The following is a 26,009-nucleotide window of genomic DNA, read 5'->3' as shown; positions in this document are numbered from 1 at the left end:
CTTCTTGGAGGCGCCAAAGACGACAAAAAGCTGTTTAGTTGATCTAAAAGATTTTGGGCCTCATTATAACCCTGGAGGTACGGGGTAAACGGCGCCGTAAAAGGTGCCGGCGCTGTTTACCCCGTACCGCCTCATTACGAGGTCCCCTCGCGGGACCCAGGAAGCAACGCCTGGTCAAACCAGGCGTGCCTACCGGGTCCCGCGAGGGGAAGAGGGAGCAAACAACGGGCCAACTTGTAATGGCCTGTTATTTGCTCCCTCTCCCATTCCCATTCAGCCCTATGGGGGCTGAAATGGGAATGGGGAAGGACCGGGTCCGGGTCCTTGGAGGGAGGAATTACCGGGCCTTCCGAACTCGGAATGGCCCGGTAATTCCTCATTCTGAGGACCCGGACCTGGACGCGATTACGGCAGCAGCCATGCCGCCAATAGCGGCATGGCTTCCGCCGAGGTCGTAATGAGGCCCTTTGTCTGGTCCAGATAATATTTGAATGCCCTTTTCACGTCCAGAGTGTGCAGAGCTTTCTCCGCTGGTGAAGTGGCATTTTGAAAGAATGTAGGCAGAGTTATGGTTGCATTTTTGTGAAACTCGGATGGAACTTTTGATATGAAATGAGGATTGGTGAAGAGTTTCACCTTGTCCTTCGTGAATCGTAGATACAGAGGATCTGCTACCAAAGCTTGCAGTTCCGAAACTCATGTAGAGGATGCAATGGCTATTAAGAAAGCCACTTTCCAGGTGACAAATTTGATGTGTGTTGTAGAAGGAGGATCAAACAGAGGTTTCATAAGACCAGCCAGGACAAGATTCAGGCTCCATACCGGTGAACTCCTTTTCTTTGGAGGAAAGGTGATGAAAAAGTCCTTTTAAGAAGTGTTTGATTAGCCTGTCGCTGTAGAGAGGGGGTGATCTTCTTTTTATTGTAAATCTAGAAATTGCTGATAAGTGTACCATTATAGAAGAGATCGCTAGAACATCTTTTGCCAATTTTAGCAGGTAAGCAAGAACCTGATGAGGTTTTATGGCAAGTGGATGCAGGTTGGGCTGCTGTGCACACCATGTACAGAATCTTTTCCATTGGTGGTTATAGGAGACGTTAGTAGAAGGGGCCTTGGCTGCTGCTAGAATATGCTGACAGACTTGAGGGAGGTTCAAGGGGCCGAATTCGGCGTGGTCAGGGGCCTGGGTCGTGATGAAGAATCTTCCCGTAGTTCTGGGATAGGAGATTGGCGAGATGTTCTAGATGGATTGGATTGTCCGCTGCCAGCTGCAGGAGGTCCGAGAACCAGGTCTGCCTAAGCCAGTACGGTGCCACCAGGATTATTTTGAAGTGACATTTGTGTATCATCTGTATCATTTTCCGGATGAGAGGGAAAGAGGGAAATGCATATGCAAACATGCCGGTCCATGAAACGTGAATGCTTCCCCTTGAGAGTCGGGATGTGGAATCCTACTTGCAAATTTCTTGCACTGCTTGTTGTTTTCAGTGGTGAAGAGGTCTAGAAGAGGATGACGCAATCTCTGGAAGATCTTGGATATCTGGATGTTGTGCAGTTGCCATTCGTGTGAGTGCGACAAATCCCTGCTGAGGAAATCTGCTTATTTGTTCTGTATCCCAGGAAGGTGGAAGATTTGAAACAGAATGTTGTGTTGGATGGCCCAGTGCCAAATGGTCTGTGCTTCTTGGGAAAGGGTGTTTGACCGTGTTCTGCAGATAAAACATTGTGGTTGTGTTGTCTGTGAGGACTCGAACCACCAAATTCTTGATTAGCGGGAGGAAGGATTTTAGAGCCCAATGTACTGCCCGCAGTTCCTGCACATATATGTGGAGGATGGATTCTTCAGGAGTCCAAAGGCCTTTGACTTGGTGCTTTTGCAGGTGTATGTCCACCATTTTAGTGTGTTTGAGTGAGTCCGAGTGATGGTAACTTTGTCTGACCAGTAACCCCGGATTTGGGACCATCTGGTACCCAGAAAGTTTTGCACTGGCCGCATATGTAGCCTGCAGTGGGAAATTAGAGGGATGCTGGAAGACATGGTCCCTAGGAGAGCCATGTATGTGTGAACCATGACTAACTTATTTGGGGTGAAAGAGTTTTCTAGGATTATCAGTTTTTTCACCCTGTCTGATGAGGGTCTGACAAGACTTTGGTCCGTGAGCAATTGAGCGCCCAGGAACACCAAATATTTTGAAGCAACTGTGCAAGATTTGGTGTAATTTATTGCAAATCCCAATTGTTGAAGAACAGTTTCTGTTTGTCTCAGAGAAAACATGTTTTTTGTTGATATGTTGAACCTCGAATCAACCCGTCATCCTAATATGTGTAGACATGGTGGCCCTGTTTTCGGAGAAAGGCTGCTACTCGCGCCAGGCATTTTGTGAACGTCCTGGGTGCTGATTTTATGCCGAATGGGGCTACCTGAAATTGCTAATGGCATTTGCCGACAACGAATCTGAGGTACTTTCGGTGCCTTGGATGTATTGGAATGTGGAAGTATGCATCCTTGAGGTCTTACACCACCAGATATTCGGGGGGCTGTATGGCTTTTAGGACATCCTGAAGTGTTACCATTTTGAACTTCTCGTCTGGTTTCTTGATGATGAAGTACCTGGAGTATACTCCTTTTCCTCTTTCCGAAGGAGGAACTCTTTCAATTGCTTGTTTCCTTTACATTTGACACAACTCCTGTTGTAAAATTTGAAGGTGTGGGTGTGATACGTTTACAGGAGGTATTGGGATTTCTGTGCGTTTGAAATCCAACAAGTGGCCGTACTGGATGGCATCTAGCACCCACCTGTCCTTTGCTGTCCTGTGCTGGGAGGACTGGTAATTTCTCTTGTAGCCCTGATAGTAGTATCCGGGTCTACTGTCGTTTTTGTTGTGCCTTGAGGACGAGAATCTTGAATTACCCGAGGCTCCTTGAAAGGAGCGAAAGGTCCGCCTGCCCTGTAGGGTTGTAAGAGATCTAGCAGTGTCTGAGTCTGTTTTCATGGTTTTAAGGGCCTCAACAATCTTGTCCCAAAACAGATTTTCCACTTCACATGGCATATTGATTACTTTGTGCTGTTCCGCCTGCTGAAAATCGGTGCAACGCAACCATGCCTGCCGTCGAAGGACTACCCCATTGCCAATCTGTTTGAACCCTGTTTCAGCGAAGTCTACAGTGATGTTAATGCTGTGGTTCGAAGCTTCCTCCCCTTCACGCACTAGCGTCATGGCTTCCTTCCTCTGCTGCTCCGGCAAGTGTTGCAATATAGGAGCCAACCGATGCCACATCTCTCAATTGTATCGAGAAACTATTGTAAGGGCATTTTCTGCTTTGACAGTTGTTGCTCCAATGGTGAGTACCTTTTCTCCGAAGGAATACATTTTTCTGTTTTCAATGTCTGGGGTAGGGGCACATTTGTGCTGCGTACGAGACATGCTGCCGCTGATACCACTGACTCTGGAGCGGGTTGTGAGGTGAGGCATTTTGGCATTGTGTCTGGCGCCTTAAACTTTTTATCCCGTCTACCTTCAATTGCCGGCTCTGTAAATGAATGTTTCAGAGTACGGAGGCCCTCCTGCCAGACATGATCCAGGATGGGTATCGAAAACACAGCCTTCCTGCGTTTACCTAGGTGGTCAAAGAGGAAACAGGTCTTCTTTTCCTCTTCAGGAATTAAACCAAACTCTTGGCATGCTTTAGACATCATGGAGTGAAAAGCCCCGATGTCATCAGAAGGCGAGGGCTGAGCAGGACCACTTTGCATATCCTGGTCAGGATCATCCGTGTCCCACGTGTTGGCTCTGAGAGGAGACGAAGAGGGGGTGGAGCTTGTATCCCGTGGACCAGTGTCCTGGTCGGTGTCTACCAATTCTCCCTCCTCTTGTTCTCGTATATATGGACTATGTCCTTGTGGAGGTGGAAGTCTAGGAGGTGTTTGAATTCTAAGAAGTTTGTCTCTAAACGGCTGGCCTGTATCCCTTTGACGCTGCAGTGTACCTTGGTCTTCTCCGTATGCCAGAATTGTCTGTGGCTGCGGTTAGCGGAAGCCTGGCATCGTGGTGTCCCAATATTGATAGTGTTGTAAGCACTTGCAGGGAGATATAATATGATATTTTATCTATATCGTGCTCGTACACAAGTGTTTCAGAGCGTGACAAGGCAAGGGAGAGGAACAGGGGAGAACAAAACAATGCTCTTACTAGGCCCAGTGACAATGACAACACGCACGTGCATGGGAAAGGGATAGGGGAAAAGTGGGGAGAAGTGGGGAGTGCGGAGCAGAGGAGAAACAGATAAATAATAAATTAATACAATAAATGAATAAATAATAAAGGCAATAAACAGTGGTAGTGCAGCCAGCAAGTGGCAAGTGCTGTGTTTAAGGCAGCAGACAGGGTCGGTCTGATAAGTGCAGGAAGAAAATGGAGGCTGTATGGGTACAGATACAGACCCCTGTGCAAGGGGTGGCCCGGAGGCAGTACAGGAGGGTGGCAGGGTAAGCAGGTACCTGGGCCCGGAGGACAGAAGGTGGCCAGGTGCACAGTGCCGGGAGAGAACAGATCAGCAGGGGAGTGGGGTGGCAAAGGCAGAAGCAAAGAGGAAGGCCTTGAGGTGCTTCTGGAGCCAGAGATGGTTCTCCTCAAGTTTCAGAGTGGTAGGGAGGCTGTTCCAAAGGGAGGCCCCAGCTGAAGAAACGCTCGAGAGGAGAGGTATTTACAGTGGGATAGTTGAAGGTATTTTGGACCCAGGACCCAGAAAGCCTTGTGGACAATGCAGAGGGTTTTAAATTTAATCATTGCATCCACTGGGAGCCAATGAAGGGATTTCAGAGCCGGAGAGATATGATCCCAATGCTTGAAGCCAAAGACAAGTCTTGCAGTCCTGTTCTGGATTAGTTGTAAAGGGCGGTGATTAGAGGCAGGAAGAATTAGAAAGAGGTTGTTACAATAGTCCAACCGAGAGAGAACCAGAGCTTGGTAGACAATGAGCTTCTGGGGGAAGGAGAGGAAAGGCAAAATACCTCTGAGGAGGAGCAGTAGGACGTTTGACTTTCTAAGAGACATCAGATGTGGGCGGAGAAGGAAAATGAGGTTCTTAGCCTCGCAGGTGGGGGTAGGAGGAGGGCCAAGGGAGGCCGGCCATAGAGTGAGGGGGAAGGATAGTGAAGGTGTACCGATGAGGAGGATCTCAGTCTTGTTGGCATTTAGACAAAAATCATTGGTGGCACACCAATCTTGAATGGCAATTAGGCAATCAGGGATGAGAGAGGGAGAGGAGATGGCTGAGGGCAGCCTGAAAATGAGTTGAGTGTCGTCACGTAACACTGGAAATTTGAGCATAAAAGGATTGCATGTTTATAAGGGGGTATTATGGATTCATACCACCCATTCCCGCAGGTGTTGATGGTAGAGTAGGTGTCTTAATTCCTAGAGGTATGTCTTCCCCTCTTGATGGTCCATGGATAGGAGGATGGGAAGTTCCTTCCTCAGGATCGGAGTCAGTGACACCTGGACATTCTTCTGGTGGAGGCTCAAAATCTGAAGTGATTTCATGCTGTAAAATCTCTTCTGGCATGATGTTTGGGTAACTTATAGGAGATATTCCTAGAGGAACCCAGCCATGCTCTACCGTGTCTCCTGTTGGGGTTTTGAGTATACCTTTGGGGGACAATATACTGTGCTGTTTAGGTAATCCCGTAGTCTCCGTCGAGGTGGTTGTCAACGGTTGTGTAGGTTTATTTCCGGACAATTTATGTTTTTTGTTCACCGACGAGGTGGTCGTCGACGAGGTGGTTGTCGACGAGGGATGGCCCCTTGTCGGTGACAAAGTTGTCGTCGATGTTGTTGTCATCGGAGTGGATTTCGATGATTTGATCGTCAGAAGGTGTCTCGTGGACGATTCATGCCCGGAGGAGGATCTGCGAGACTCTGATGACGAATAGTGTTTCTTTTTCATAGAATACGAAGACAAGGTCCTTGTGGCCGATTTGGATATGTGTTTGTCCGTCGTATGAGGTGATCTCCTGGACGGGTTGGAAGTGGGTTTTGTCGACCGGCGTGAACATTTATCCCTTGGGTTTTCCGATGATGTATTCATTGACGGGACCTTGTCTGAGTGCTTGGGCACAGTATGGGATCCATCACCACTACCTGGTGGTTTATTAACAGAAAAGGAATGTTTAGCCTTATCGTGACCCGAGGACGACTTTGGCTCACCCGTTTTTTGTTTTTTCGCTACCAGCTCTTCAGACCTGGATCTCTGACGTGATGGTGACCGCTTATCAGAGGAAGTGATAGCTCTCCCATTCTGTGATGGCCCCACCTCTAATGCCGGGTACGCTCCCTCACTGAGCTAACAGATTAGGCGACGGTTTCTGTCCTTAAGGGTTTTATGTGAGAAACCCTGGCAAAAGTCACATCCTTCTGCGGAATGGTCAGGGTAAAGACAGTAAAGACATTCTGCATGTCTATCGCCTTCATACACATTATTTAGGCTGAAAGTGTCACAAGGCCTGAATAAGGACTTTTTTGGTCCAGGGGTCCATGGTCATAAACGGAACTGTGTACGTAGATGTCAGTTGCTCCGGATGGAGGAAGTTGAAGAAACATACATTTTTTGAAGAATGTAATTTTCTCTCAGGAGACAAAAACGCGAGGAATCCCACCAGCTCGAAAGACGGTTGAAATCTGAGGGGAAGCTGCTGGGGCTATACACTCAACGTCCTATTGGTTTGGACCAAAAGCACCCTCGACGTTGATGGGACACTCAATGTGTCAAGTTTTTCCATAGCAAAGTTACTGAATCAAGGTAACCGGGGATTCCCAGCCTGACGACGGGGAATATTCACAGCATGTCAATCCATGAAAGATCCAGTGCTGGAGAAATAGATGTGCCTCATTCTGAGAAGTGCACATCTCAGAGGTACACCCCTTTAGAAAAGGAGCGCAAAATGTGAGAAAAAGTGGGTAGAAAGCTTGCACAGCGAGATTGCACCACAGAAAGTGTGCAAAGATGCACCAAAATCCTGACTCACACATCCTGACCCCTGGATTTGGTTAAAAAAATGCCCTTCAACATTTGAGGCCTCATTCTGAGTTTGGCTATATTTTGGTGGTAATTCTGTCAAATTACAGCCACAATCAGTTACCCTTACCACTACTTGGTCCTGTGGGTTTACCACAGGAGTACAAGTTGTGGTAAGTGGAGTTAGTCCCCATTTTTGGAGTTCATAGGACTCCATGGGGATTTTGGCGGAATTACACGTGTGCTAATTCCACCGATTTGTGACTTTTAAATGGGGGATTTACTTCCAGCATTATGGTGCAGGTAAATGCTCCACTTTAACAACAAACTCAAATCTGGCAGAGCAATACAAATTGTGGTAATTCCATTAATGCCCAAAAAGTAGCAGTAATGGAATTACCACTTTTTTACTGCTCAGCCAAACTCGGAATGAGGTCACTGCACGTTTCTCAATGTGGAGAAGGAGGCACTGATTCTTCCAACCAAAGAAGCACGCGGTTCAACCCAATCACTACCCAATCACAACCAACAACAGAGTATAAAAGCAGAACACGGAGAAACAGGTGCACAGTCCCAAAATGGCCAATCCAGTAGACATCATGCTGCGGCACAGAGTAATGAGGGAGAAATGATATATGGGAGGATCACCGTATTTCAACTGACTGATGAAGAGGTCACACATAGGTACCACGTCCCACCCAATATGATACTGGGGGCAGTGAATCAGTTAGAGGCGGCCGCTACCACACCCATGGCAGCCAATGACATACCACCACTAGTCAATGTACTGTCACCCCTGCATTACCTTTCATAACTCTCCTTTCAGATCATCAGTGGTGTCATGGTGGTGATATCATAATCCTCTAGGTCACTGGCCCTATGCATGGTATCCAACCTGATTCTTAGGTCTTCCAAGGTATTTATAGGCATGCCTCATAATACATATACAAGGGCAGGATTAGTGAGAGCATTTTATGACATAGCCGAGTACTGTGTGTTTGTGTTGCCAATGATTGCACTCATGTGGCCCTCATAGCCCTGCAGCCATAGAACGCGTGAACAGGAGTGACAGGACATAAGAACGTAGAACACTTAACATGTGGCTGTCTAGCAATCAACTGTTTTTCACAATTATATGAATTAAATACATAATCCTACTCTACATCAATACAATCATAGACATTGTTCTATGACATTCCTGAATGACATTGCAAAACTACCACCTGAGGCATTTACATGGCATACGCTTACTCCCATGCAAAGTGATCCACTTTACAAAGTAAACTCAACAGAAAGCTGAAGTTAAACAATATGCATCTGCTTAGTCTCTGATTTATTATGCTCTTAAGACAATAAAGAGAGAATTAATATTCAAGAAATGGTCCGAAATACTTGTGTTTTTGCAGATAGATACACTCTTTTTAGGGCATCTGATGAGATACCCATGTTTTTGGTGCAAAGTGATGCTCGTGCCAGCATTTGCACATTAAAAAGTGACCATCTGACAGATGCGCCAAAAACATGTGCATCTCACCTGATGCGCCATGAAGTGTCCACTTATTTGCATCTCTGTTGCGCCACAATTTGAGCACCTTTGCGCACAGAATATTTTTGGGTGTTTTCTTTGCGGATCTGCTATCTCCAATGAGAGGTGCATCTTTGTGCCATTGCGCCTCTCATTGAGAAGCGCCTGTTTTTGAGAATCTGCCGCTTAGTCTCAATCATTTGTCCATGTCTCTTCTCTGTTGGAATCTTCCTTGCCTCCTTCAAATCTGCTTCAACTGACTCACCCCTGAAGAAATCCTCGGCTGACCCAAATATCCTCTCCTTCCCCATTATTCAAAAGTCCTTGAGCTAGTGGTGTTCGACTGGATCCCTAAGTACCTTGGCCTTGAAGAGCCAGCTCAATCTGATTTCCGTAGTAACCAATCTAGCGATACTGTACTCCTACAACTCTCTATTGCTCACCACTCCAAACTCTCTTCTATATTTATGCTTTTGGACCTTTCTGCTTCTTGTCACTTCCCTTCTCTCCTCCTAACTCTCTGGGACCTTTGTCTCGTACATTTGCACTTGCCTGGATCACATACTACCTGGAAGGTCGATCCTTTAAGATCTCTTGAAACACGCAAACCTCTGACCCCATTCCCCTCCCGGTCAGCATCCTCCAAAGATCAGCCCTTGGACCTCTGCTCTTGACCCTCTACAGTTCTGCTTTAGGAAGACTTATCTTATCCTTTGGCTTTCACTTTCACATTTTTCTGCTGATGTCACTGAAATATTTTTCTCCTTTCCCTACTTCACCCTAGCAATCTCGAAAACAGAATACGAACTGTCTCACAACAATTTGCCACTAGATGGCTCTCTGCTGTCTCATGCTGAAATCTTTAAAAACAGAAGTCATCTTTCTCATAGCTTCAAATGCCTTCCCTCCCCTCCCCTCTCATAGCTCCCTCCTGCCTGACCTTCCTGCTCCCTCACCCAAAGCTTGCAATCTTGGAGCATCACTACTGCTGCCTCTGCTGCTCGTATTAACCTCCCCAACATTCAGAATAGTCATCCTTTTCTTACTAATCACTTTACAAATACTCTAATCTTCACTCTTGTGCACAGCAAACTGCACTACTGCTCAGGCCTACCATTGGCCTTCCTACCTCTAGACAAAGTCCTGAACTTCCCTACCTGCACTCTCTACAACCTACGCAGATCCTCCCCCACCTCTACCTACCCACAACATGCTGGTTGCCTCTTCATGCACAACCGGTCTCTTTTCAGGTTCTTTCTGCTAGTCTACAAATCTGTCAATGGACTTACTCCTCAGTACCTGTCTGATTGTATCTCAGTTTTTATTTGTTTGCACCCTCATAAACAGGTTCAGTACTTCTCATCTTTATGCTATTGTACAGGTACCTTTCATGGGAATGCCTCCCCCATCTGTGAATGTGTTATCGTAAGTCATTTCTGATCGAAATTGACATCCCTGTTCTTCATATATGATATTATATGATGTGGCATTTATAATGCGCCTGTATGCAAGTGTTTCTAGGCGCGACAAGACAAGGAGGGGGAAACAAGGGAGGACAAAGTAATGATCTTACTAGGCCTTGTGTCATTCAGATCGTGCAAGTGCGGGAAGCAGGAAGCGGAGACGTTCCAGGGGGAGAGGAAGGGCAAGTAACTCACAAGTGCAGCCAGCAGGTGGCTCATAAGTGCAGAGAGACGGGACTGAAGGGTTGAAGATGCAGACCCTTAAGTGCTGGGGAGCCCATAGGCAGTGCGAGGGCACTGGACATGCAGGAGCTTGGGCCCAAGTTCAGAGGATGATGAGGTGCATCAGCAGGGGAGAGGAAGAGAGAAAGCGGAAGTGAAAAGGAAGGTCTTGAGTTGCTTCCGGAACTGGAGGTGGTGCAGCTCAAGTTTGAGAGAGGCTGTTCCAGAGTGAGTACCCAGCCGAGGAGATACAACTGCCCCCAACTCTCTGCTTGGAGAAGCGTCTGACCCTCAGAGAGTTGGAAGTGGCTGAGCGGAGCACTCGAGAAGGAAGAAGTTTTGGAACAGAATGTTGGAGGTAGAGCGCTCCCAGAATGCCTTGTGGACGATGCAGAGGGTCTTGAAGTTGATCCTTACAGCCACAGAGAGCTAGTGAAGAGATTTCAGAGCTGGAAAGATACGATCCCTGGGCTAAAGGCCAAGGACAAGTCTCGCAGTCCTGCTCTGGATAAGTTGTGAAGGTCGAAGAGAAGAGGCAGGAAGATTTAGAAAGAGGCTGTTGCAATAGTCCTAGAGAGGGCCAAAGCTCTGGAGACAGTGAGCTTCTGGGGGAAAGTGAGAAAAGGAAGAATACCTCTGAGGAGGTGCAGCTGATAGTTTGACTTATTAGAGATGTCAGAGATGTAAGGAGAGAAAGAGAGGGTGGAGTCAAAGATGACACCAAGGTTCTTAGCCTCACAGGAAAGAGCAGGAAGAGGGCCCAGAGTGGGCGGCCAGAGAGAAAGAGAGAGGAAAGGAGGGAGCGGGTGTCCCAATGAGGAGGATCTCAGTCTTACTGGCATTAAGGCAGAGATCATTGGTGGCACAGCATTCTTGAATTGCGGCCTGACAGTCTGGTATGAAAGAAGAAGCAGAGGTGGCTGAGGGGATCCTGTAAGAGAGGTGAGTGTCATCTGCATAACATTGAAAATTGGAGCAGAAAGTAGTGATGCAGTGGGCAAGAGGTGCCAGGTAGTGGTTGAAGAACCAGGGAGAGAGGTTAGACCCCTGGGGAACACCACAAGTAGAGAGATGGATATAAGAGCGGAAATACCCCAGTTGGACCTGAGAGGGTCAGTCGGTGAGAAAGGAGGTCAACCAGGCCAGGGCCTGATCAGTAATACCAAGGTTGTCCCGGAGATGATTGAGCAGGATGGCATGGTTGACTGTGTGAAAAGTAGAGAATAGATCAAGGAGAATGAGGACAAAAGAGAGATTAGAGTCAAGATTGGAGAGCAAGTCTTCACAGGTGTTCAGGAGAGCAGTTTCCATTCTTCTGACAGTTCTGGAGCCAGACTAGTGGTCATGGAGGCAACCAGCAGATTCAGTATGTAGATGAAGCTTGGAGATGGCCAGCTTTTCCTAGAGTTTGCCCAGGAAAGGAGTGATGGAGATTGGGTGATAGTTAGCCAGAGAGGAAGAATCGGCCGAGGGCTTCTTTAGAAAGGGCTGCACAAGAGAGTACTTCTGACAGCAACATCACAATGGCAGGCTGGTGGGATGGAGAACCGCTGCCCTAAGAAGCTAGCCAACAAAGTTCTTCAACTATGATCTAAGGTTTCTAAATTAACCATTCACATAGAGCCCCAGAATAAATTGTCTTGCAGCGCTTCAATAGGGGTCTTGTTATCAAGCATAATTGTGGTACTAGTTTATCGGCCTTGGAAGGATAAAGGGCACAGTTGGTTCAGTGACCTTCAGGATACAGACATCTCTGCACTAATAGATAGCCATACATGCCTATGTAATGTCAAAGTTCTTCTCCCTACCTAAATAAGAAACACTAAGCTATCAGATGGAAATAGCCCTCTCTGGCCCCAGCGTGCACATTATCTCTATAGGTCATTTAGTGGTTTATTTACTGTTTATGCAGGATATTAAGTTAAGCCCAGCCTTCTTCCACTGGGTTTGTTTGAAAAGGTTTTCTGGGCATCGCCCTAACGTGACTCTTAGGGCCTCATTACACGGAAGGCGGTGATCGAGGGTGCTATTAGCACCCTAGACCATGCCGGTAAATTACTGGCACCGCCTTGGCGGAAAGGGGATTTACTGCCCCATTCCAAGGTTGGTGGGGCGGTAAATCCCCCTTCCGCCATTGCCCTTCCCCATTCCCATTTCTGCCCCATAGGGCTCTATGGGAATGGGGAAGGCGCTAATTACGGCACCGCAATTTTACGGTGCCGTAATTAGCTCCGAGGTCCCTTAGCGGGTTGGTTTTTAACGCCTGCAAAAAGCAGGCGTTAAATCCTCCAACCCGCTAAGGGACCTCGTAGTAAGGCGGTAATGGTTAACGGTTACCGTTACCATTAACGGTGGCCGTTAACCATTACCGCCTTCTGTGTAATGAGGCCCTTAGTTTCAATATGATGCCTGAAACCCATCTGCAGACCGTCCCAGTGCTACGGACGGTTTTCAGGCATCATATTGGCGTAGGAGGACACACATTTTTGTTTCTGAAAAGTGGACTTCCTACCTCCTCTATTGAACATGAGGTATTCTTCTATAACTGTTTTTCTCATGCCATCCTTATGTTTGAAATGTACGTTTTTCATGGAAACCCTGCCTAACCTTTCACTGTCTCCTTTATACAGTCTGGGGTTCTGGAAGATTGTTGCAAGATATCAGCACGCGCTTGGCAAGACCTACAGCACTGAGTTTGAAGTGAAGGAATATGGTAACTCATTCTTCTATATATATTACACTCCATCTGTATTTTTCAATGGCACTTCATTTGTAAAAGTGACTTCTGAGTCCGTATTAAAGAAAACCTGAAGTGGCACAGGGCAAAAGTGTGTGTCAGTTCAAATAAGTACATTGTTTCAATATATTTTTGCATTGGCACAAAAAACAGAGGTTTTGGGAGCTAATGGGCTGAAAAGTCTTGATTAGTGCCAGGCTATTAAGCTAGTCTATGCAAAAGGGCACTTAAGGGGTTAAAGAAATAAGAGATGAGTATTATAGACCTTCCCATTCTCTCTTTAATCAGAACATAGGCGAGCAATGTTTGAACATACACACACTACACTTCCCAATAACCCCAGAGGACATCTGCAGTCAAAACTTAAAAACACATGATATCAAGAGTCTCTTACAGATCCCTTCACTCGTATTGGATCACTTCCTGTGTCTGAACTTAACTCTTTCGAATCCACTGGAAAGCCAACCAACAACAAACGGCATAACCCTTGAAATATTCAACTGGGCTTTTCATAGGTACATCTGTTGTCTATGAGAACTTTCAGCAGCCAGGGCGGGCACCGCAGCCTTTACGCTTGCTCAGATGTATGTGCTAAAATCACACCTCGGTAGTCACAGAGATTTGACTCTAGTATTAATAACCACATATTATTGTTTGCTTTTAAGAGCAGGGCAGGCAATAATGGCTTTATAGAGCGCCACCCCCTGGCCGTACTGCGCATAAGGGCTCGGAAAGCTTGTCGAAGAGTCAGCGCAGGCCCCTAGCTCCCTGGGCTCACGTTCATGAGAGCAGTAATGTGAATGGTGGCCATAAAAGCCTTGAGTGCGGCTTAACACCTTCCATTCACGCCAGAGCTCATTTAGAAACATTTGTATGGTGGAGAGGAAGAGCAGAACGCCACAAATCACAAATAATACACTATATCCATTGAAGTGATGTTAGTAGCGCTTTAAAATCAAACTCCCCGACTTAATTTCGCAATCACAACAAAAAACACTTTTTTATTTTTTTTATTTTTTTAAAGAAACCACCAAAAACCTTTTTGGAATAAAGTCCTGTGAATATGGGTGGCAAATAAAAGAAAATCTGAAAGAAAATGGAGGGGGCTGATCATGAAGCGAGTGCTGAATTACAGTATTGGAGACAGAGATAAAGACATAGTGGGAGGGTCTAGGCATCGGAGGCTTGGGGGAGAAAGAGTGATGGGACAACGAGGGAGAGGCGGGGAAGAGGGACAGAGCAGTAGACCTCGAGAGAAGCTGGAAGGGTGAGCACGAGAACTGGGAGAACGGACGCGAGATGCAGAAGCAGCAAGAGATTGGGGAGGAAGGTAGACTTGGCCAAAGAAAGACTGAGAAAGAATGAAGGACCGGAGACTGGAAGGCGTACATTGGGAATGCTGTTGGCAGTGTGTGGACGGACTGTGGAGTGCACGTTGTGACTTGGCCATGTGACAGGTCGGAAGGGATTGCATTTGACTGGGAGAGGGAGAGCTTTGGGAAAGTATCTTGTGATGGGGGCATTGGTGCGTGCAAAAGGCTTTGAGTGATGGGAGAACGTAGAAGGGGGATAATTGCACCCAGTGGCGTAACACAAGATCTGGGGGCCCCCCTGCGAGCCATGTTGAGGCCCCCCCCAACTCAGCAACAAATTTAGTGTCGCGCCACACTCTCGGCCGACCTAGATTACCACGCTTGCGCAATACGCATGAAAGTGCTGCTGAAGGGGTATGCCGCACACTGCACTAGGAGAAAGATATAAATATGTGTTTTAATGCAATACACAGCACACTTTCAGAGAAAAATTGGCTAAAGAGCCAAAAAAAATTTGCAATTGTATTGTAGGGTAACACCAATCCAATAGATGCAAGTCACCAACAGAGCACAGGAACATTAATTCTTTGCTATTAAAAATTCCATGCCACAATGAAAACATGTCCAACTGGCTGCACAATGTAGACCAGTGTAGACACGTAATAACATTACAGTAAAGCATACCAGGCCCAGTGGTCGAAGTGGGCGGGAGCGGTCGGGAGCGGTGCTCCTCTACTTCTTTTAATGAAGTTTTACCGTTCCTATACTTTTATTTTAAAAAGAAACCGTTCCGGAACGGTTTCGTTTTAAAATAAAAGTGTAGGAAGCAGTTGAAACTTGAACTTTCAGTGCAGTGCACTGAACATTCCCTTAAACTGCAGGTGCATGCATTTGGGGGTTTATATTGTGCATGGGAGGGGGCGTGGCGATGGGGAGCGGTGCAGACCAGTAGGGAACATAGCTCCACTACTTCTTTTCGTACACTTCGACCACTGGCCAGGCCACATTTTGACATTCCGAGACTGGTTGCACCAAAATGCCAGTCGAAGCAATAACACTCATCAAGAAGAGAGCACACATTCAAGTCTGCGTCTCTGTGGCCTCTAACAACACGGCCAAACTCTTTAAAATCTGCAAGGAACTGGCCAACCCTTTTGCGGTCTCTGACCTCTCCTGTTCCCTCAACAGGCCCTCTGTATGACTTTAGCCTCTCGGTTCTCTGCTAAAACTCAGGACATCCTGTCCACTATCTCCTATCCCTCTTCCTCTCTCGGCCCCCCTTTGGCCATCTCTCCTTCTCGTCCTCCTTTCTCCTCTTTCTCTCTAACACCTGACAAGCTTTCTAGGCAAGTCCCATCTATGGAAGTGTCTTCGAAACAGGTGCTCGCCCGCTCCTCCAGAGCCAACAAGGACCATATTGACACCCTTGCTCCAGCCTTTGGCGATTTCTGTAATCATTCTTTTCCCACTGGAACCTCCCCTCTCTCTCTTTCCGAACTCTTCTAAAAACTGTCAATCTCCCAGCTTACTCTCCACACTGAATCTGTTGGTTGTCTCCATGACCATCAGTCTGGCTTAAGAGCTGCCAGAGGCACGGAAACTGCTCTCCTGAACACCTGTGAAGATCTGATCTCCAAATCTCGATTCCAGCATTCCTTCTGTCCTCATCCTCCTTGAACTTTCCTCTGCTTTCGACATGGTCAACCACGGCATCCTGATCAATCGACTCTGTGAGATCATGTATCAGACCCTGGAGTGGCTGACCTCCTTCCTCTTGGACCGCCCCTCCCAGGTCCAATTTGGTCCCTTTCTCTCCACCACCTCTCTCTACCTGTGGCGTTCCCCAGGGCTCTATCCTCTCACCCTGGTTTTTCAACCTCTACTTGGCCCCTTTGGTCCACCTGATCTCTACCTTCTCCTCTAACTTTCAGTGTTATGCGGATGACACTTAGCTTTCCTTCAGGCTCCCTTCAGCCTCCTCTCCTCTCTCGCTCATTCCTGGTGTCATCTTCAACTCTACTCTCTCTTTCTCTCCCCACATCTCGGATGTCACCAAGAAGTCCCACTACCAGCTGCACCTCCTCAAAGGGACTCTTCCTTTTCTCACTTTCCCCCAGAAGCTCACTGTCTCCAGAGTCCTGGTTCTCTCTAGGCTGGACTACTGCAACAGCCACTTTCTCAATCTGCCTTCCTCTACTGTCCGCTCTCTGCAACTAATCCAGAACAGGACTGTGAGACTTATCCTTGACCTCGAGCCCGAGGACTGTATCTCTCCAGCCATAAAATGTCTCCACAGGCTCCCGGTGGCTGCAAGGATCAAGTTCAAGACCTTTTGCATTGCCCAAAAGGCTTTCTGGGGCTGGGATCCGCAAAACATCCAACGCTCTCTTCCAAAATACCTTCCCTCTCAAGCACTAAGGGTTAGATGCTTCTTCAGGCAGAGAGCGAGGGGGTAGATCTCTCTCCTTTGCAGGTGCTCCCTCTGGAATGGCCTCCCTGCCCCTCCCAAACTTGAGCCGGACCACCTGAAGTTCCAGAAGCAGCTCAAAACGTTCCTCTTTTCCTCTGCTTTCTCTCTCTCCCCCTCCCCTGCTGACCTACCTGACCTACCTGTCTGCTGTACCAACTGGTTGCTTGGCTACCCTCAGTCTCACTGAGTCCAGGCTCTTTCTTGATCAGTCACCCCTGCACTGCCTCTGGGCCTACCTCGCACTTAGGGGCTGTAACTGTAACCCTACAGTCCCTTGTTCTCCTTGCACTACCCAGACCCGTCCTGCCCTGGCTGCCCTTACTCAGAGCATTGCTGCCCTGTTGTCCCCTCCCTTCTCCCTTGCACTTCCCCCCTCCCTTTCCCCTTGCACTTCTCATTCTCGCACTTGCACGATCTGAATGACGCAAGGCCTAGTAAGATCATTTGCCTTGTCCTCCTCTGTTTTCCTTCCCTTGTCTTGACGTGCCTAAAAACACTTGTGTACAGGCGCGTTAAATATGACTTATCATATCATAATTTCATCACAGATGCCCAGAAAAATATACAAAGCCGCAGTAAGAAACGGATAGACTGGCAGAACCCAAATGCCAGCCTAGCCAAGTAATTCCACTTAGCAGGACTGCTTTACCAGAAATGGACAGTTAAAAAAAGTCATTCCAAACGGAGGAATGACTAGACTGGCTGCACCAAAATGCCTCGCTAGCCACTAATACCACATATCATGCCTGCTTAGCATGGACATGGTTGACCATTATGATGTATTGCCCCCCACACATTCCTTCTCCCTCGCATCCCCTACCCCAACCTTCAAAATCAGCTCAATGGCCCAGAATTACCTCCACATCCCTCTTCCTTGAACCAGTGCTTACGTATGATCCTCCTTGCCTCATAGGTAAGCACTGGGATGAAGAAGAGTGGGACTAGGAGTAATGAAGATTACAGGTAGCCAAGTCAGGCATTACCTTCATGTACCTCTACCTCATCCCAGTGCTTGTGTATGAGGCATAGTGACTCGTACACAAGTACTGCCTCATACACAAGTACTGAGATGAGGAAGAATAGGGCTAGGACGAATGCAGATTACCGATACGTAATCAAGGCATTAAACACAATTAGTACCTGGCGAGGGTCAACCAGAATGTAACAAGCATTCTGATTTGCCCTCGCCGGGGAATTACCAGGCCGGGAATCCCTTGCACACACGTACATGCCTTCGTTTGTTCCCGGCGGGGATGTGGCAGCCCCTTAGCCAATGAGGAGGCTCGAAACGGGGCAATCCCCCGCTCGTAGCCGCCCCATGGCTGGAGGCTGCCTTCGTCCCCCACAGGGGACTCAGGTATGTTTCTTTTATCCTCCACCCCCCTCCCCTGGAAACTATCCCTTCCCCGCCCTCCCAATCCCACTTACCTTCTTTTTTCTTCTTTTCTCGGGAGCGAACGCGCTGGGAACACTTCTGTTCCCAGCGCGTCCACTCGCGATGGCTGCCATGCAAAGGGAAAATGGACTACGTTTTCCCTTTCCCGGTGGCCATTTTATTGGACTTTTATTTTTTTTCTGTTCTAAAACGCCGCAGCGTTTCGGAACAGAAAAAAATGCAATTAGTCTAACGGTCTAACGGGCTGGGGTACTAATGGCAATAAGCCCCTCAATGGCGGGCCAATACCACCTGCGGTAATGCCCCGGGGCCTCGTTAACTATGTAACTATGGGCCCCAGGGGCATTACCTGGGGCGGCATTGGCCCGCCGTTGAGGGGCTTATTGCTACAGTAGTGGTGCAACACCATTGAGCTGACTGTACTTCAGCACTCCCCCAACCCCCATGAAATTGTGGGCTATGTTGACTTGACCTGGCTGACCTACAGAGCAGTTGCCAGACAGAAAAGGACACAGATAAACAGCACCTGGGTTTCGCTGTTAACAAGGGCCCGGCCCAGCAATTACTAACGTACAGCACTTCAATGTTAGAACCTGCATTCAAATGCCACATTTTTTAGGCAATTGAAATTGTGATGTAGGTTTAGTACTTGCATGCCAGGGGAGTGATTGGAAGGGTAGAGAGGGAACAGGAGACCAGTCATTCTCACAGCAGTCCATAAGTGGGTGATTTCAGACTTAAAGGAGAGTTAACTGCTTGTAACATTGAGGCTGCACTAGACTAGTCTTATTAATATGAATAAAGAAGTTTAATGCCCTCACAAAAATAAGTTTGCTCCTCCACCACCACACGTGAAGTTAGCGCCTCTCCCAACATTTGAAGGGTTAGCCTCCCTGAAATGTAGGTTTTGTTGCGCCCCTGAACACAAGCACACACACCAATTGCCATATATACACACGCAACCCAGCCATCCATACATTTAAGTGTGCACCGTTTCACCATACAGGCACACCCAGGCAGCCTCCCGTACATTTAAGTGTGCACCGTTTCACCATACAGGCACACCCAGGCAGCCTCCCGTACATTTAAGTGTGCACCCTTTCACCATACAGGCACACCCAGGCAGCCACCCATACATTTAAGTGTGCACCGTTTCACCATACAGGCACACCCAGGCAGCCTCCCGTACATTTAAGTGTGCACCGTTTCACCATACAGGCACACCCAGGCAGCCTCCCGTACATTTAAGTGTGCACCGTTTCACCGTACAGGCACACCCAGGCAGCCTCCCGTACATTTAAGTGTGCACCCTTTCACCGTACAGGCACACCCAGGCAGCCACCCATACATTTAAGTGTGCACCGTTTCACCATACAGGCACACCCAGGCAGCCTCCCGTACATTTAAGTGTGCACCGTTTCACCATACAGGCACACCCAGGCAGCCTCCCGTACATTTAAGTGTGCACCGTTTCACCATACAGGCACACCCAGGCAGCCTCCCGTACATTTAAGTGTGCACCGTTTCACCATACAGGCACACCCAGGCAGCCTCCCGTACATTTAAGTGTGCACCCTTTCACCATACAGGCACACCCAGGCAGCCTCCCGTACATTTAAGTGTGCACCGTTTCACCATACAGGCACACCTAGGCAGCCTCCCGTACATTTAAGTGTGCACCGTTTCACCATACAGGCACACCCAGGCAGCCTCCCGTACATTTAAGTGTGCACCCTTTCACCATACAGGCACACCCAGGCAGCCTCCCGTACATTTAAGTGTGCATACTTTCACCATACAGGCACACCCAGGCAGCCACCCATACATTTAAGTGTGCATACTTTCACCGTATACGCGCACCCAACCATCCATACATTTGTGTGCACCCTTTCACCATACACTCACACAGACACCCACCTATACATTCACGTGTGCACCCTTTCACCATAAAGGCACACCAAGGCAGCCACCCATACATTTAAGCGTGCATCCTTTCACCGTACATGCACACATGCATACCCAGCCAACCATACATTTGTGTGCACTCTTTCACCATACGCTCGCACACGCACACATCATGGGGTTGAGGGGAGCCATTCTTTTTGAAGTCACTCAGACTTCATAAAGAAATTATTTCCGTTAAGGAACGAACCATAACAGAAATAATTTCTTTATGAAGGCAGAGTGACTTCAAAAATAAACTATTTATTTTTGAAGTCATAGGGCTGCCTCCACCCCATGACATGGAGGCTTCCAGCCTAGGGTTTTAATCTCATGGAGTGCGAGTAGCCCCGGAACTTCAAAAAGAAAGTTTCTTTCTGTATTCACTCTTCCTTTATAAAGAAATTATTTTTGTTACAGAAATAATTTCTTTATAAATGCAGAGTGAATTAAAAAAGAAATGTAAAAAAAAAAGAATTTGAAAACTTTTTTTTTTCTACTCCAAGTGGGGCCCCATCCCAGGACATGTTTTCGCGGGCCCCCCCCGCACCATGGGGGCTGCAGGGCCCCTGTTACGCCAGTGATTGCACCATTCCACGTGATAACAATCAATGAATGATATGCATTGGCATGCACTTCAAACAAGAAAGTAGAGCAAACCAATATTCTGTGATGCCTGAAACATCCACACCATGCCCCAGTGTAGAGTATGGGGTTTACTGTGAGAGTGAAAAAAGTGCTAGGAGAGTTTCATCTTGTGGTAGTCCTAGATTTTTACATTCCATGCTAGGGTATGTAGGCCCCTATCTATAGCCTGCCTAGGTACGGTGGTATCTAAAAGCCGCGTTGTTGGGGTGGATTTCACAGTGTGTGTGTGTTGCTTTTGCTAAACCATCACGAGTTACAGGAGTCTGGTACCTTTTGAAGGGTAGACATTAAAATAAATAATAAATGGGTAGACTTCCACGGTACAGGCCTGGTAATGTTTCACAAAGGTAAGGTAAGCGAATTCTAGGTTAACAGATAATGGGGCTCATTACGAGTTTGCCGGTATACTGTAAAAGTGCAGGTAATTCTGGTTACCATCACTTTTACCGGCCAGTTACGAGTTGGCTGTAACACCGTTGCCAGTATTACCAGCACAACCACCCCCGGTAATGCCGGCAATGAAATTTCAGATGGCCCAGACACCAGTGCCGGTACTACTGGCCCAACGGTATAACTGGACTATTACGAGTTGGGAAATGGCGGTAATACAGGCGTTTGTAGTCAGTAATTCAGGCAAAGCCAAGGCGGAGAAACCTACACCTCATGGCAGGCGGTAAATGGACACAGGTGATGAAAATGAGGACACAGTTGCACCCACTCCACCCAGGTGCACCCAATACAAATAGGAAGACTACAAAAAACACTTCCCTAAACACCCATGCTGCCACTCATCGCAGTGACCATGGACAGCTAAAGGGGCTGGATGGCTACCAGAGGCAACATGAGACATTGGAGAGGAGAAGGAGGAGAAGGAGGATGCTGGTGATGAGGACGCCATGCAAGGCGTGCCGCCATACCCTGCGAAAGGGCCACACTGTACCCCCTCATCAGAGAGACGATTACCGAACTCCTCACCCATATCCAGAAGGATATAGGAAGCAAGATCAGCATTTCGCAGCCTGCCATCTCTAAGGGTGCTGGGTCAGATGTTGCATGCACCTTTGCGCCATGTGGGCCTGCACATTGCCCTCCGCACCTCGCAGACACAGGTGAATGCTACCAAGGCACGATTCTACACAATTGCAGGCATGCCCAATGTGGTGGCAGCCCTGGATTGTACACATGTGGAGCTGGTGGAACCCAGGCACAGAGGAGGTCTTCAAGAACTGGAAGAAATTCCATTCACTTAATGTCCCCGTCACCTGTGATGCCAACCTCACCATCTCCCACCGCTGGGCCCGGTTCTCAGGATCAACCCATGACGCAATGAACCTGGGGAATAGCATGCTGTCGGCATACATGGAGGGGCATCGAGATGAACAGACCTGGTTGTTGGGTGAGTACATGTCCAATCTCACTTACCATGCTGTATGAGTGACATACAGAAGTGGGGGGGGGGCAAATGTCGTGATTGCATGTCCTGACAAGACCCTGAACATGCAGGACCCACCAGCGCACCCCTCAAATGACAGGCTGGAAACCACAAGAGGAGTACATGACTGGAGAGGCAGCAGTCACTGGCCAGGCCATGCAACCCCAACAGGCAGGCTACACACAATGCATCTTCTTGACCTCACCTTTGATGTGGGTTCTGACATGTTCTAACATTCTGAACCCTCTGCTTTCGACTGGCAGACAGTCACCAGTGAGTATATCATGCTGTCCCCAAGGGGTCAAGCCTAGTGAAAGTGAGAGCAGAGAGGCAAACTGATTTAACATAGATTTGCACTCTTCTTGTTGCTCAGGTGTCAGGTTTGAAGAGAGATTTACTCCTTCAATCTTTTCATCCAAGGGTAAGCCTCTGAGGAGATCAGGAAGAGCTTCACTCTATTCTACCTCTTCTGTTGTAGCTAGAAGCAAGGCTCCTACTTCAGGCCTGGAGACATACGCCTTTAGTCGGTTGGTGTGGAAGACTCTGGGAGCCTCCTTGGGATTGACCAAGTCCACCAGATAGTTCACCTTTCCAAGTTTACCCACAACCTTGAAGGGTCCCATCCATTTATCTTACAAGGCCCTCTGCCTTGTGGGGATCATAACTAGAACTAGCTGGCCTAGAGTGAACTCAACCATGTTAGCCTTTTGGTCATGCCAATGCTTGACCAAAGCTTGCCCAGCTTTCAGGTTATCACTAGCTTCTGCCATCATGTGTGACATTCTCCTTCAGAGACCTATCACATAGTCAGTCACTCTGACTGGCTTGGGGGAAGGAGCACTCTCCAACCCCTCCTTAATCAGTGCCAATGGACCTCTGACTGGATGGCCATAAAGAAGTTCAAAGGGAGAATAACCTACTCCCTCCTGAGGGACTTCTCTATAAGCAAAGAGAAGGCATGGCAATAGAAGGTCCCACTTTCTTTTAAGGGGATCTTCTAAAGCACCTATCATGCTCTTCATGGTTCTGTTGAACCTTTCTACCAATCTGTTTGTCTGAGGGTGGTAGGCGGTAGAGAACTTGTAAGTAACTCCACAGGTTTTCCACATGGCTTTCATGTAGTGGGACATAAAATGTGACCCCCTGTCAGAGATTACTTCCTTAGGAAACCCAACCCTGGTAAAAATACCAAGGAGGGCCTTAGCCACAGCCTGAGCTGTAACAGTCCTGATAGGAATTGCCTCAGGGTACCTAGTAGCATGGTCTACTACAACAAGGATAAACCTGTTGCCTGAGGAGGTTGGGGGATCAAGGGGACCAACAATGTCAATCCCTACGCTCTCAAATGGGACTCCTACTACTGGGAGAGGCACTAAAGGTGCCACATTCTTGGAACCAACCTTACCAGAAGTTTGGCAGGTGTGGAAGCTCTTGCAGAACTTATCTACCTCAGCCCCCATCTTTGGCCAATAAAAGTAGAGTGAGAGCATTTCCTTAGTTTTCTTGAAACTCAAGTACCAGCCAAAGGAATCTCATGGGCCAGTTTGAAGAACTGTTGTCTGTTTTCTTGAGGTACTACAAGCCGCTTGTAGTCTCCAGGTGCAGACTCAGTCGGTTCACTGTAGAAGAGGCCATCTTCCCAGTGCAACCTATACTTCTCAGGCTCTTGCCCATCAGCCTGAGAAGCTGCTTGTTGGCTAAGACCTTCCAGAGTTGGACATTCTCTCTGTCCCTTACTGAAGTCTGCCCTGTTGGGTCCACCTTCTGCCAGTAAAGACTGCAGCTCAGGATGGTCAACAGGATCCAGATCTCCAATTAGTTCTTGGCCTTCCACTAGCTCCTCTTCAGAGTCTAGCTCAACCACACAGGGTTGTACCTCCCTCTCAGCCTCAGCTGGAGGTGGAGTTACAGGTGTAACTTTGGACAACCTAGGGGAAGTCCTTGTTGGAAGCACTGGAGTGCTTGCTGCTGGCTGTTTCCTAGAAGTCTTGGGTTTCCCCTTTGCTTCTTGTTGTTCAGAGATAGCAAGTTGTAACTCCAGTGGAGTAGGAGTGATATCCTTCTTCATCATCTCCTTGGGAGTACCTCTTATGGTTCTCTCCCTTGCAGGTCTGGTGAGCTCCTGTAACCTTTTACTAGGAGGTCTGGGGGTATGTGACACAACTCCAAGAGTTTTCAGGTCATTTCCCAATAGAACCCTTCCTGGTACCTCACTTTGTATGCTGACAGGTATCTTCACAGTCATGTCATTACACTGGATGAGAACTGGTAACTGGGGAAGCATCTGCACAGGCCCTCCAGCTAACTTGGTGAGGCGTTTGGGTGCCTTAGCAACATCCTCTGCCTGAAAAAATGATTTATTCACCACAGTTATGCTGCCCCCAGTGTCCCTAATGGCAGGAGTCTCCTGACCATTCACCTGGACACTGTCCTTATAATAATCTTTAGTATTATCTGGGATAGAATTATATACATCTAAATTCTGTTGTTCCCATAGACCCAGAGACACTAAAGAAACACTGGCAGAGACTCCAATGGGTTCATCAGCCAGTAGTAGAAAGTTTCCACTTGCCATTTGTACTTCCTCCTCTGGAGCGAAGGCTAAGGAGACAAGCTGGACCCCTGAAGGTTTACCCTTACATCTGGGATCTCCTTTCACATGGTCAGGCGAGCTACAAACATAGCATTTACCAAATGCTTTCTGGAATGGTGGCTTGCTCTGACCTCCTTCTGGTTTACCACCAGAAGGTACACTACTCTGATTTGGTTTCCCTTGTGGCTTACCCTTATTGGGTTTGGGGCCCTCTTTGGGATTGGGATTAGTAGAATTCTCTTTGGAGTCCTTTTTTGGCTGTTTCCCCTCATCCCTTTTCTGAGTTACCCCAGAGTCCTTGTGAGTAGCCCTGTTGGCAACCCACAAGTCAGCAGCCTTAGCTAGTTTTCTGGAATCTAATTCTTTTGAATCAGCTAAGTGCTGTCTGAGCTCAGGAGAGCAGGCATCATAAATTGACTCCAACATCACAAGATTCTTCATTCCCTCATAAGTGTTCACCTTGTAACCCTTAATCCATCCCTCTAAGTTCTTCAAACTTTCACTCACCCAGGTAGCCCAAGGGGTACCATCATGCTTTTTGAGGGTCATAAACCTATTAAGGTACTGGGAAGGGGTCTTCCCAAATCTAGCTATCAAAGCTAGCTTCACACATTCATAATCCTTCTTTTCCTCCTCCCCCAACTCCATTACCGCATCAGTTGCAACAAGGGGGAGCCTAGAGAACAACCAGGTAAGCAACACATTTCCTGTGATGTCCTGGAGCCCATGATTATACTCAAACAAACTCAACCAATCCAACACATCCAACTTAGGCTCATACACACCCACACGCTCTTTAGGCATCCAGGGTCTTTTGGGACTGGAACTCCTAGAGGATCCGGAGAGAGAAGCATTTTCCACAGACAATTTCTTCATCTCTAACTCATGCTTGGGCTCCATTTCCCTGAGCCTTAGTTCTTGATTCAGTTCTTGGTGTCTTTGTTCTGCTTGAGTATTAAGTCTCTTAAACTCCAATTCAAGTTTCATTTTCTCTAGTTCCAGATATTGAGGACTAAGTGTGGGACCTGGTAAAGGTCTAGTAGGTACAGCTGGCAGGGCAGGTAGAGGCCCGGGGAGACAACTACATCATCTTCACCCTCCTCTTCTGCTTCTGACTCAAGGTTATCAATACTAGATTCAATATCAATATCATAGCTGTTATCTACATTTGCTGGAGTGGTAGGTTCCTCTGAACCACCATCCAGACTTTGGTTTGCTAACAACCTTTCTATGCCATTTTCTTGCCTTTAGTCA

General features: G+C 47.7%; 1 protein-coding gene across 2 annotated transcripts in view; it reads left to right on the top strand.

Moving 5' to 3' along the window:
• The window catches only part of LOC138447868 (complement C3-like), a 1,306,650-nt gene that overhangs the window by 157,071 nt on the left and 1,123,570 nt on the right, over positions 1-26,009 (top strand). For both annotated transcript variants that reach the window (XM_069604330.1, XM_069604329.1), the window contains exon 6: positions 12,856-12,938. In XM_069604330.1, coding sequence (XP_069460431.1) covers positions 12,856-12,938 — 83 coding nt within the window. The remainder of the gene's footprint in view (positions 1-12,855; positions 12,939-26,009) is intronic.

Source organism: Ambystoma mexicanum, chromosome 3q, assembly GCF_040938575.1.
Source record: "Ambystoma mexicanum isolate Mex_15411 chromosome 3q, UKY_AmexF1_1, whole genome shotgun sequence".
Lineage (NCBI taxonomy): Eukaryota > Metazoa > Chordata > Amphibia > Caudata > Ambystomatidae > Ambystoma > Ambystoma mexicanum.
The sequence above is the reverse complement of the archived record's forward strand: the minus strand, read 5'-3'. Positions and strand labels throughout refer to the sequence as shown.